This window comes from Vitis vinifera, chromosome 10, assembly GCF_030704535.1.
Source record: "Vitis vinifera cultivar Pinot Noir 40024 chromosome 10, ASM3070453v1".
NCBI lineage: Eukaryota > Viridiplantae > Streptophyta > Magnoliopsida > Vitales > Vitaceae > Vitis > Vitis vinifera.
In genome coordinates, this window is record NC_081814.1 from 2,793,621 (window position 1) to 2,805,997 (window position 12,377).

The 12,377-nt window shown below is 30.0% G+C and overlaps 2 protein-coding genes across 6 annotated transcripts; both read left to right on the forward strand.

Moving 5' to 3' along the window:
* Window positions 1-571: 571 nt before the first annotated feature.
* On the forward strand, window positions 572-3,388 carry LOC100251803 (protein C2-DOMAIN ABA-RELATED 11). 2 transcript variants are annotated; one of them, XM_002274977.5, is made up of 4 exons: window positions 572-1,161; window positions 1,845-1,999; window positions 2,209-2,304; window positions 2,820-3,388. In XM_002274977.5, exons 2-4 carry the CDS (start codon window positions 1,889-1,891, stop codon window positions 3,108-3,110), a joined length of 498 nt encoding a protein of 165 aa, XP_002275013.1. In that variant the 5' UTR covers window positions 572-1,161; window positions 1,845-1,888; the 3' UTR covers window positions 3,111-3,388. The 2 variants fall into 2 exon arrangements, with proteins under 2 accessions (XP_002275013.1, XP_010647161.1); XM_010648859.3 differs by having other exon boundaries at window positions 626-972.
* Window positions 3,389-4,487: 1,099 nt separating this feature from the next.
* Window positions 4,488-6,801, forward strand: LOC100257026 (DNA oxidative demethylase ALKBH2). Of its 4 annotated transcripts, XM_059740237.1 has the most exons (5): window positions 4,488-4,862; window positions 5,693-5,809; window positions 5,906-6,095; window positions 6,244-6,311; window positions 6,426-6,801. In XM_059740237.1, exons 1-5 carry the CDS (start codon window positions 4,632-4,634, stop codon window positions 6,450-6,452), a joined length of 633 nt encoding a protein of 210 aa, XP_059596220.1. In that variant the 5' UTR covers window positions 4,488-4,631; the 3' UTR covers window positions 6,453-6,801. The 4 variants fall into 4 exon arrangements, with proteins under 4 accessions (XP_059596220.1, XP_059596219.1, XP_059596221.1 ...); XM_059740236.1 differs by having other exon boundaries at window positions 6,244-6,801; XM_059740235.1 differs by lacking the exon at window positions 6,244-6,311 and having other exon boundaries at window positions 4,495-4,862.
* Window positions 6,802-12,377: the final 5,576 nt, after the last annotated feature.

Below are 12,377 nucleotides of genomic sequence, written 5' to 3' on the forward strand. Positions count from 1 at the left end.
TGATAAGGAAACAGGTCAAGGTCATGGGTGGGAAGGTGACGATTGGGCAGACAAATGAAGAAGAAATGTTATGAAATGTGTGTTATGATGTTTGAATCATGGAGAATGGTCTTCTGTTTTGATTTGTGTAGAAACCAGGCCATGGTCGATAATACGGACGTATGATTTTGGATGGATGTGATTGTACCTCTTTTGGGATAAAATTAATCCTTGGGCTGGTTTCCTTTGGATCAAGTCATTTTATTTTTATATTTTAGGATTATCATATTACCCATAAAGTGACTATGCATCTGTATTTAAAAATATTTTTAAATGAATAAAGATAAAATCCATTTATAAAATTTTGAGGTTTTTTTTTAATATATATATATTTAAATTAATGAATTAAAATCTATTTTTTCTATTTATTTATCTCTGATTTTTTATTTATTTATTGAAAGTGGAACTGGAAAAAGGGAAAATAAAAAATCATCTAAAATTATTTAACAAAAAAGGAAAGGGTTGGATGGAGGAAAGAGAAATGGAAAGGGACTAGGATGGAGAGAATGTTTGACCATTGTATTTGCGTGACTTGTTGAGTGTTTCGGGCGATTAATCAAATTTGCTTTTCTTGATTCAAACCAGAAGGTAACCTGATTAGTCAGGTTTTCTTGGAAGAAAAATGAAAATACTAATGGGAACATGTTAGAAAGGGCAAAAAATCCAAGACCTCCTTGTAATTTTTTAAGAAAATATTCTCAAAAACAGTTTTCAGAAGAATAATCCCATCTCACTATAATTTTATTCCTTAAAAAAAAAAAAAAAAAAAAAATTCAAAAACTGCAAATCCATGAATGGACATCGGTGATTTTTCCTTCAAACAACCAGTTTCCGGGGAAAATGTAAAGGGAAAGAGAAGGAAGATGAGGCCACGCCACTGACCACTTACTGCTCACCCGGTCACAGGATCCCACCACGAAAACGCAGGCCAAGGTTGACCCACATGTGCCCGTTTCCATGTCTTTCTTATACTTAATACCCCCACTCTCAATCAAGTCGACTCATCCTTTTACTTGCCCCCCTCCTCTCTCTGGTCTCTCCCCACCACCACCTTCGATCGCCGGTTTTTGCTAGAACCCAGTCTCCGGCAGTCGCAAACCATAACCCCAGAATAAAAACAAGGTCCTCTCTCTATATCTAAACTGGGTTTCCGTTTTCCATTGTTATTTTTTTGGTTTTTGTAGATCGTCTTATTTGGGCTCTGCTCTCTGGGTTTGTTTGCCGGTGGTTTTATCCTATACTATTTTATTTTAGTTAGAAAAGTGAAGGAATGTGAAGTGGTTTCATGGATGATTGTGGGTTCTGTTTTCTTTTGTTGTTTTGTGGGTCTTTGTCTGGTTCTCGGGAAAATGAACGGGGGAAGGGAAATAACTTGGAGAACCAAAGGGCTAAGTTCGAGTTTTGGTTTTGTGCTTGTGCGGAGAATCGGGATGGTGTGTGTTTGTTTTGCCTATGTGTTTTTTGATGCCTGATGCTTGATGGGTTTTCTGTGTACTTCTTGACTGTTTCGATCATCTTTGTTTGTTTTCCTTTTGTAATAGAAAATTTCATTCCTTAAGTGGCATCGGAGATGTAGTATACTTGTATATGATCCATTCCTTTTCAAATTCTCCCCAACGCTGGAAAAGGAAAAAGGAAATGGATTTCATTTTCTTCTTTTGGTTCAAACCGTGGAATTGGATTGGGGCCTTCAAATCTGAAATCTCAGATCTTGTTCAACCAAACACTAATTCAATTCTGTTGGTGATTCTAAAGTAGTCTCCTCGTTGGCTTTCTTTTGATTGTATTTGCTCCATTCATTACAGTGGTTGTATTCTTTAGCAAGTTGATGCACCTATAGAAGTTGATTATGGGGGAGCCAGTGGGCATGCTAAAAGTAATTGTTGTGCAAGGGAAGAGATTGGTAATCCGGGACTTCAAGAGCAGTGATCCTTATGTCATAGTCAAACTCGGAAATCAGGTCATTCTGTGCTCTATGCTTCTTTCACAGCTCAATGGTTTAATTATGGTTTCTTCTTTCATATATTCTATGTTCAAAACTTCATAATTATCTTGCCAATTTTTTAGTGTTTGGTATAAATATGTTAAAAAATGCTATGTTGTTACTGGGATTCTTGGTCTTTTTGTATTGGGTCTTGTCAAGTAACTTATTTGTATCTTCTCTACCAGACAGCAAAGACCAAGGTTATAAACAGTTGCCTTAATCCTGTTTGGAATGAAGAGCTAAGTTTCTCCCTCATGGACCCGGTTGGAGTTCTGTACTTGGTAAGTTTTAATTTTCCATATCTGCTATATTTGTTGTAGATTTTTCTTGTTTCAATCCTATGGCTCTTGGATCACTTTGTAGCCTTTGTTTGAACTCTGCCAGCTCAAATCATCTTTTGATCCAAGAGATTTAATATCGTTCAGTTCTGTTATTGTCAAGGTACTCAAATCCCTGTTCATGGACAAGTCTAAAGTGTTAGGGGCTAGGTTCTTGAAGTATTCATTGTAAATCATTTGAGTGCGGTGAGATACCTTGGGTTTGACCCTATGCTTAGTTGGTGAATTCTAGTTGAGGAGAATATGGCTTTACCTTCCCAATTCACTAGTATGGAATGATATTACTGGGTTATTGGTGATCCGTATTTAACTGCAAAGCGATTTGAGTATAGAAATCAACCATTCAAATGTAAAAATTATCATGGGTGTCCCATTGGGACAATGTGGTGAGGGTGCTAATGACATTGTTTCATAAATTTATATCTGTGCTGCATAATGACCAAACCCTCTTCCCACAGGAAGTATTCGATAAAGACCGGTTTAAGGCAGATGACAAGATGGGCCATGCTCACCTCAGCCTTCAACCCATAGTCTCAGCTGCAAGACTGAGGCAGATCCTAGGGGTTTCATCTGGTGAGACAACATTGAGAAAGGTCATCCCAGACCCTGACAACTGTCTTGTCAGGGAGAGCTGCGTCAGTTGTATAAATGGTGAGGTTGTGCAGGATGTTTGGCTAAGGCTTTGCGGGGTGGAGTCCGGCGAAATTCAGTTGCAGATCAAGTTAATGGATCCTCCTGCTGCTCCTTGAAGGTGGCCTAGTTGGATAACCAAAAATTTTCAACAATGGAGAAAATTCATTAAGTTGTAGCTGTGTTGCTGTCCTCCATTGATTTAGTATTGCAGATAACTGAAATTTGATGAACTTATCTCTCTTACTGTCTCATCTCCCCTTGATTTAGCTCCTCAGTAGTATTTATGGAGATTAGGTTACTTGGATGAAACCCCATATGCAGGACAACCAACTTTTGTTGATTTTATTCCTCTCTGAATTTTTAGAATGTTCAAATAGACTATCCCTTTGGTGTCTGCCATGTGATTTAAATGTCTGATTGTAAATCTCCTTGTGTGATTTAAGGTACAGTTGGTCAAAAAGAAAATGTAATTCTTTTATGGAAGTGGTGTGATTGGTTTCCAACTGACCTTTATGGCAGATTCTGTGAAGTGGAAGATCTCTCTTTCCAAATAAGCAAACACCCCCTTTGGTTGTTATCTCAGAGATTCATGGCTTGTAACCCTAATCCCAAGCCAATGATGCTTTGGTGTTGACAAACAAATAAAAATAAAAATAAAAATCATCAAATCAAATGGGACTCAAGTGGGAGCATTCAACAAAGTGGAAAAAGGCCATTGATTTCACACCATGGTAAATGCTCCTTTTGGGGTATGTTTGGTACCAACCTGTTGAACTTCTATATTCTGTTCCCTTCGCACATGTTCTATTGACTTCACTTGCTTTATTTATTTCAAAAAACTCAGAAATAGAGAAATTCTAACCTCTCAAGTAAAGAATTATTACAAATAATTAAAAAAACTAGTAGATTTAGATGAGAAACAACATAAAATAAACCAAATTTAATACCCAAATATTCAGTTTGAAATCATGATTGATTTGGTTCCTTATGTGACGTCAATCACAAAAAGCAAAGAGAGGGAAAGCTACCAAAGAAATGCGTAAAATTGTTCATTATGGGTATCATGACGAACTTAATTGGAAAGTCCAATATGCATTACAAAATCTTGCTTTAGCCAACTATCCATATCAAACTTCTGAATAACATTATCTATTATAAATGCATTTTCTAGCATTTGACTCAGTACCATCCATCTTAGGATTTAGTCACACACTTGAAATATAGCTTAAAAAGAATGTGAAAAATGCAAGTCTACGCAACCTCTTTCTTTTTTTATTTTTAACATTAAAATTTTGAAAATAATTTTAAAAATCACCTCTTTTTTATTTTTTGTTTCTGAAATTTAATAAGAAGAGTTAAAAAAGACGGATAAAAATTCTTTGATTTCTAACTTTTTTGAACAAAATTTGAAATGAAAAATTAATATTCATGAACCATAACATTTTCTTTGATCTTTTTAAACATCAAGGAGTTAATTCCAAACAGGGCATTAGTCTTGCCTTGTTCGCCGCTTGGGGTCAAAACGCAGCGTTTTGGGTCTTCGAGCCTCCGTCCCCGCCAAAACGCGTGTTTTTGGGCTCTTTCTACGTTGAGCAGTTTATTTCTGTTATATTCCCCCCACCCCCCCTCTCTTTCCAATGAATTTCAAATTTAAAGCCGGGTCCAAATCAACAAACCCTAACCCTAGCCCTAATCCTAACAATGAAGGTGGAAAGAGACAGAGCATTGATCTTGGAAACGGAAGCGACCTCATCTACATTCCACGGTTCCTAGCCTTCGAAGAATCGTGGAAATGGTTCGATTACCTCAACAAAGAAATTCCATGGACCAGACCCACTATTCGCGTCTTCGGCCGATCTTGCGTCCAGGTTAGTTTCTTCCCATTTGTTTTCATATTTCTCCATTTTCCTCTCTTCCTTTCTGGAAATTTTCCTAGAAACTGAACAACAATGTATTTGATTCTATGACGTCAAATATGACATTAACTTGTGTACTGTCAGTTTTGATTGTTCTACATAATTTCTTTTATAAGCTAGAGTGACTTTTGACTTATATCGGTTAGCTATGTTTACCGGTCTCCAATTTCTTTAGCCCATGGCTTGTGCTTCAACCTAGGTTTGATTGCTATTATTTTCATCTTTTGCCTGTTTCCAAGTTCTATGTTATTTGGTGAGGGAACTTCTAATAGTTGTTTTATTTATGTGATTTTTTCTTCATTACTGTTTTCTGTACCCTGAAAATTGCCTAGAAATGTAGATTTCACCATCAACTAAATGCAGCATTGACAACATGTGGCATATTATACATGCAAAAGACAGATTTATTGAAGATGTTTTTCTTCCTAGATATGTAATTTTAGAGCTTGAGTGAAAATCCAAGTAATATTGTGGAGGAAGGTCATTTTTTGCGCCTAAATTCTGTGGATTTATGGGCATTGGGAGGTACCCTCATACATAATTCTATTTAACTACATTATGATTACAAACAATGGAGAGTTTTTCCCATCAAGATTTTCAATTAGTTGAACATGGAGTTGGTGGATTCCCGTTGTTATTTTTGTTTTTGTTTTTCCTACCCTCCATTTATTTTTATTTTTTATTTTTTTTTCATTTATTTCTGTTTATGTGTTATTTTTATTTTTATTTTGTAGGATATAGGTAATAAATAATAGTTTCTAATAATATAGTTTTCTATACAGCCTAGAGACACATGTTATGTTGCAAGTGTAGGATTGCCAGAACTAAGTTATAGTGGATACCAGCCACATGCCTATACTTGGGATGATTATCCTCCGCTCAAGGATATATTGGATGCAGTAAGAATGCTTATTCATTGCTTCCTCTTGTTATTTTAATTGTTGTTTCAATAGCCTACTTCAGTGGCAGGCTAATGCCTTACTTGTTTCCTGAAGGTACACAAAGCTCTGCCTGGGAGTAGTTTTAATAGCTTGCTCTTAAATAGGTATAAAGGTGGCAATGACTATGTGGGTTGGCATTCCGATGATGAGAAGCTTTATGGTTCGACTCCGGAAATTGCATCTATTTCTTTTGGTTGTGAACGTGAGTTCTTCTTGAAGAAAAAACCCAGTAAAGTGTCCCAAGGTACAACAATACTTCTTTTCACTTCCTGACTATTTCATCTTTATTTGTTGGCATATTCAGAAAATTTTGAATAAATGGTTTTCTGATTAGCCTTGTTTGATTGTTGCATGTGTAATCATACCTAATGGTTCTATTTGTTTTGGTTGAGGAATTTTGACCATCTGTCACCGTATACAATGCGGACAATTAGGGTTTCTTGCAAAAGCAACTGGGACAGTATGTCATTCACCAGGGTTTCTCTTGACAGCTTCTACTTAGTTTCTCATGAAAAAGCAATGGAACTTCCAGGAATTATATATTTAAAATTATCTTTTGATGTGCAAGTCTCAGATAGTCGATCTAACGGTGAACCTGTGAACAAGCGGGCAAAGAAGAGCAGCAGTGTTGATCATCATTCTTTCACACTAAAGCATGGATCAATGTTAGTGATGAGAGGCTACACTCAGAGAGACTGGGTCCACTCAGTCCCCAAGCGTGCAAAAGCAGATGCAACCCGCATCAACCTCACCTTCAGGCATGTTATTTGATGGGCTGTTGGATAACGGGCAGAGGTAATTCATTGTCCAGCTTCTATTCTATTACCATTTGCCTGTGGGTCTCAGAAAACTTCCTGCTACAAGGCAAAATATCTTATATTTCTGTTAGAAAGGGAAAAGGAAAACATAATTTGCTTGATTATGGACACTAGAAGGTTTTTGGATGGTGATAAGATTTTTTTTTACATTGTACCATAATTTTAGTTTTAATATTAATATTTATTATCTTATTATATTGATTATACCTAATTCTCTTCATGCTCTTGTTTATATACTCTAATATTTAAATAATGAATAATTCTTGTATTCTCTCTTTAGTCTTTATATAGAAAAGTTTTACGAGGAAACTGCGTCTGGATATAGATTTGATCTTATACTAATTTTTCTTTTTATATTTGAATTCAAAATAAAAATTTATTTCCAAAACTAATTAAATGGTTAAAAATGATTTTTCAAAGCTATTTTTGAAAACGTTGTCAAACATGTACATGTACTCATACATATGGTATCTTTTCTCAAATAGAAAGAATATGGTTTATATCATTTTTTTTTTCAAACAGAAAAAACCAAACATTAATGTTGGGGATTACTGGAAAAACAATATCTTATTGTAGATCCTAAAATTTTTCCAATTTTATTTTTATGTTAATTTCTAGCCTAATTTTATTTTTAAAATTAAATTTTAATTACATATGATATTTTTGGTCACTCACTATTTAATTATTAGTTTTTATTATTATTATTTTATTATTATATTATTTCTTTTCTTACTTTTTTTTTCTCTTTCTTTTCTCTCTCCTCTCTCCCATACCTTTCCGTCGAAAATAGCGAGATATATCGCCGATAAATTTTGATAAATATCGACTATATATTGATGATATAAGTAAAATATCAGCTCTAAATGAAAAAATTCACATTTCTTATTAGCCAATGTTATATAATTAAATTTAATATCGTAAATCAAATTATATATATATTAATTTTTTCAACAAAACAATTTTAAAATGTCTATTATGCTTCTAATTTCATTTTTTAGGAGTTTTTTTTTTTTTTTTACATTTTCATAAATTTTGATGAATTTTTGGTTTATCAATATTTTATGTTAAAATATCCATCGATATATCCGTAAAACCTAAGTACTGATATATCCGTAATTATTGATATTTTCATCTTTTCCAACAACCGCACCCATACTCTCTCTCTCACCCATACCCCACGTGCAAAGACCCATTCCTCCTCCTCTCTTCCCTCTTCTCTCGCTTTTCATTTCCTTTTTTCTTTTAGTTTTTTTTCTTCCCATTTTTTGGTGGCTGGCCCCCATTTTTTCCATCTCTCTACTTCCTTTTCCGCCCACACGCTGCCACTGCCACACTCCACTCATAGAACGACACTCCACACCCACTTCTCTTCCTTCCAGTCGGCCCCAATATTTTTTCCCCATTTTCTCCCTCTATATCTATTCCTTTTTTTTTTTCCCTCCCACACACTACCTCACAAGCACATGACTTCCCATCTTTGGCGGTGCTACTATCGGTGGCATGATGTTGACGCTATTTCCGATGGGGAGAATTGTGTTTTGGGTCAGTTGGGCTCAAAAATTAACATTTGGTCTATATATCATGCATATTTAAGCTCAAGATCTAAACAAAGTATGAAAATTAAGATGAAGAATATTGTCCTTCATTAATCCTTAAAATACTCTTAACCCTTACATAGACACAAGTGAGTATGAATTTCAATTTTTTGTGTTTTTTTTTCCTTTTTCTATTCCCTATTAAGTATTACTTATTTCTAACTTTTTTTCCTTCTTCCAATCCATATTTCTATTTTATGTCAAATAAAAAGTAATAATGTTTTTTTGTTTTTCATTTTTAAAGATATTGAATCTTTTTGCTCTTATTATAAGCAATGATAAAAATTTTGGGATTTTTCATCCAAATATTTGTTTATCTTTTTGTATTTATCTTTTAGTTTTATTTTTTATTTTAAATTTATATTACCCTTTTATTTATATTTTTTTTCTTATTTTTAATTATTTTTTATATTTTCTACATTAACTATATTTAAAAAAAATAAAATTGACTATCACTTCACTCTATTATATATATATATATATATTGAATATTTTTGCTTTTATTATAAGCAATGATAAAAATTTTGGGATTTTTCATCCAAATATTTTTTATCTTTTTGTATTTATTTTTTAGTTTTATTTTTTATTTTTTATTTTAAATTTATATTACCCTTTCATTTATATTTTTCTCTTATTTTTAATTATTTTTTATATTTTCTACATTAACCATATTTAAAAAAAAATTGACTATCACTTCACTCTATTTTATATATATATATATATATCCTTTTAGCTTTTTAATTTTTAATGTTTTTATTTTAAAATTTTTAAAAAGATAAATTTATTGAAAAAATAACTAAGAAATTAAATTTCAAATAAAATATATTATATAAAATTTTATCTAAAAATTATTGAAAGTGGTATTTATTTATTTTTATTGACTTTCAAACTTCTCTAATTTTTTACTTGAAAGGTAATAAAACACAAAAAAAATTAGTTTTTCATTTTTTAAATAAATGAGTATAAATATATTAAAAAAATTAAAGATAATCTTAGTAAAAAATTTGATAAATATGATTATAATTTTAAATATAGATTCATTTGGATAAAATTTCACAAAAAAAAAAAAGAAATAATGGAAAGAAAGAACATTGCTAAAACTACAAAAACAAAATATGCAATTACAAAAATTTGATGATGAAATTTTAAAATAAAATTTGAAACAATTCTTGAGTGAGAGAATTTGAGTGGGGAAAAAAATATTTGAGTGGAAAAAAATGGGAAAGTTTTTCAAAATCACTTGAAATCCTGAACAAAAAATAGTCTTGTACACCCTTGTACAATTAGTAAATTTGTCTTATACAGTTAGTGTAATACCCTTGTACAATAACTCAAATTTCATACATCATCTCATGAATATATGACAATAGGTCGGTTAACCATGTTTGCATTGGTTTGATTTTAAAAAAGAAGAAAAATTGTTGTATAATATTGTTTTACAATCATCATAAGTGAGGTATCTATTAAAATGACCATATACAAGTTAAATAAAGTGCATGAGATAAATATATGCTTAACCAATGTGTGTAAGGAATGTCATTTATCTACGGTTAGGGGAAATAACAATTAAGTTTTTCAGAATCACTTAAAATCATTCACAAATAATAGTCTTGTACACCATTGTACAGTTATTATATTTGTCATGTACACTTAGTGTAAATACCTTGTACAGTGACTCAAATAAAACGTTATTTTATTTTATTTTCAATGCAAAATATAGTTAAAAATAAGACAAAGAAATTACTTAAAAACTATTATTTCAGCCAAATTTATTTATTTATTTCCTTTAATTTTTGGAAATAAAGAAAAAAGAATAAAAAAAATTATTTAACCATAAGAAATATGAATATAAGATAAGTTGGAAAATTTCAAATTTATTTATTTATTTCATTTTATTTTTGGAATTAAAGAAATAAAAAATAAAAAATTTATTTAATCATAAAAAATATCGATATAAGATATGTTAAAAAAATAGAAATAACTCCAAATTTATTTACTTATTTCATTTTATTTATTAAATTAGAAAGTAATTTATTTTAATAGATTAAAATGTGCACACTTGATTTATTACTTTGTTAATTATGGATATATTAAAATTTTCTATTAGACAAAAAATAAATAAAGAAAATAAAATTAAAAAGAGTAATAAATATATATAATTTAGTTATTTAATTATTTTTCATATAAAAGATAATCCCATAAAAAATACATAATTGATCAATTTCTTTGTTTAATGGTAAACATATTATATATTTTTTTTATTAAAATAACTAATGGAAAAAAAATAAAAATGGATAATCAATGAATGAAATTTAATTCTTTTAATTATTTTCATATAAAAAATAGTACTAAATAAGGTTTTCAATTTTTATTTTTTAAAATAGTTTTCATTTTTTAATTAAATGTTTTTTCAAAAAGAAAATATAAAAAATATAAATCATATTACTATTTTTTAGAAAGTATTTTTTAAAATAGTTTTTGAACATAATTTTTCTTTATTTATAATTTAAAATAGAAAATAATGCTGATTTTCAATTATTTATATAAAAAAATTTAAATAATGAAAAATCCAAATTGTTAAAATAGAATTGTTATGATTGCATGAATAGTGGTGCAATAAAGACAAAAAAAAAAAAGCTTATGTGAAAAGTCATTGGGTATTTTAATCTATCACTATTTTATATCCTTAAAAGGTAATGTATAGAAATTTGAAGGATATATTGGTCTTTTAACATCTCATATCCTTTCCATCAATTATGAAAGTTATATGGATTAAATGTTAATTTTTGGGCCCAGCTGGGCCCAAAACACAATTCTCCCTTTCCGATGCCCCTCCATCTCTCATCTCACACTTTTCTCATTTTCTTTCTTTCCCACAACACTCAAACCGGCTCCAAAACGTAAGTTAAAATTTTTATTTTATTTTGTTATTATTATTATTATTGTTGCCATTATATCTATTATTGTTTGATTTATGCAATAATGATTTGGGATATTTTGAGTTTGCTTAATATATTTAGTTATTTATTTATTATATTGTGTTTCGGGATTAGCATAAATCGGGCTTTATTTTAATTATGGGTTTAAGTTTGCATATTAAATTATGTTGGAATTATGGAATATTAAATTTTGGACTAATGAAATTTAGTTTAATTTATCATTTGATTAATTGAGTTTATATTTTGATTATTAATTTGAAAATTTTGGATTAGGGCTTATAGCATGTTAGATGTTTTGGTTGAGTTATATTTGCTAATTTGGACCCATTTTGAGTGACGAAATTTATCAGACTAATTTGAAAATTTGAATTTGGGTTTAAATATTTGTTTGAGATTTTGTACATCTTTGGATATTTATATTTGAACTATTTTTGCATAAACCAATTCTGCAATTCTATCAGCTAAGTACGAATTATGACACGTGGAGTATGAAATTTCATGGGAGAAAGTGAGACTTGAAAAATTGAGCATTGAACTTGTTGTAAATTAATTTTGTTACATGTTTTATTTCCCACTACTATTTGGTTTCATTTTTATTGGTTTATGTAAATATTCGTTTTTATATGTTTATTTGTTGTATATAGAATTATATATCGAACAAATAAGAAATTTTGTTTGAATAAGAGAAACAATTTTGTAAACATGTTTTAATAAAATAAAGTTTCTTATTAATAAAAATTTAGAAAAATTCAAAAAAATTGTTTTTAATAGAATTTGAAAAATTGTTTTTAATAATAATTGTCCAAAAATTTATTTGTTTAATAAAAATTGTCCCATTGTCCCAAAAATGAATTTTTATCCAAAAAAATGTTTTTTAAAATAAAGACGCGTTTTAAAGCCGTGAGGGCTCCTTTGGGCTCAAAGCGGATAATATCTACATGGTTGGGTGTAGGTAGTTACAACTTAATTAAAATAGGATTAAAAGTAATTTTTAAAAATAAGAGATTAAATTTTTTCTTTTTAATTAAAAATTCTTTTGCAAATAAAGTTATATTTTTTTTAATAATTTGTATAAATTACTTTTCTTAAATGAAAATAAATCAAAATACATTTTTTTAAATAAAGTTGTAAAGATTCATTATTTTCTAGTAAAAGCAAGTAAAAATCAATTTTA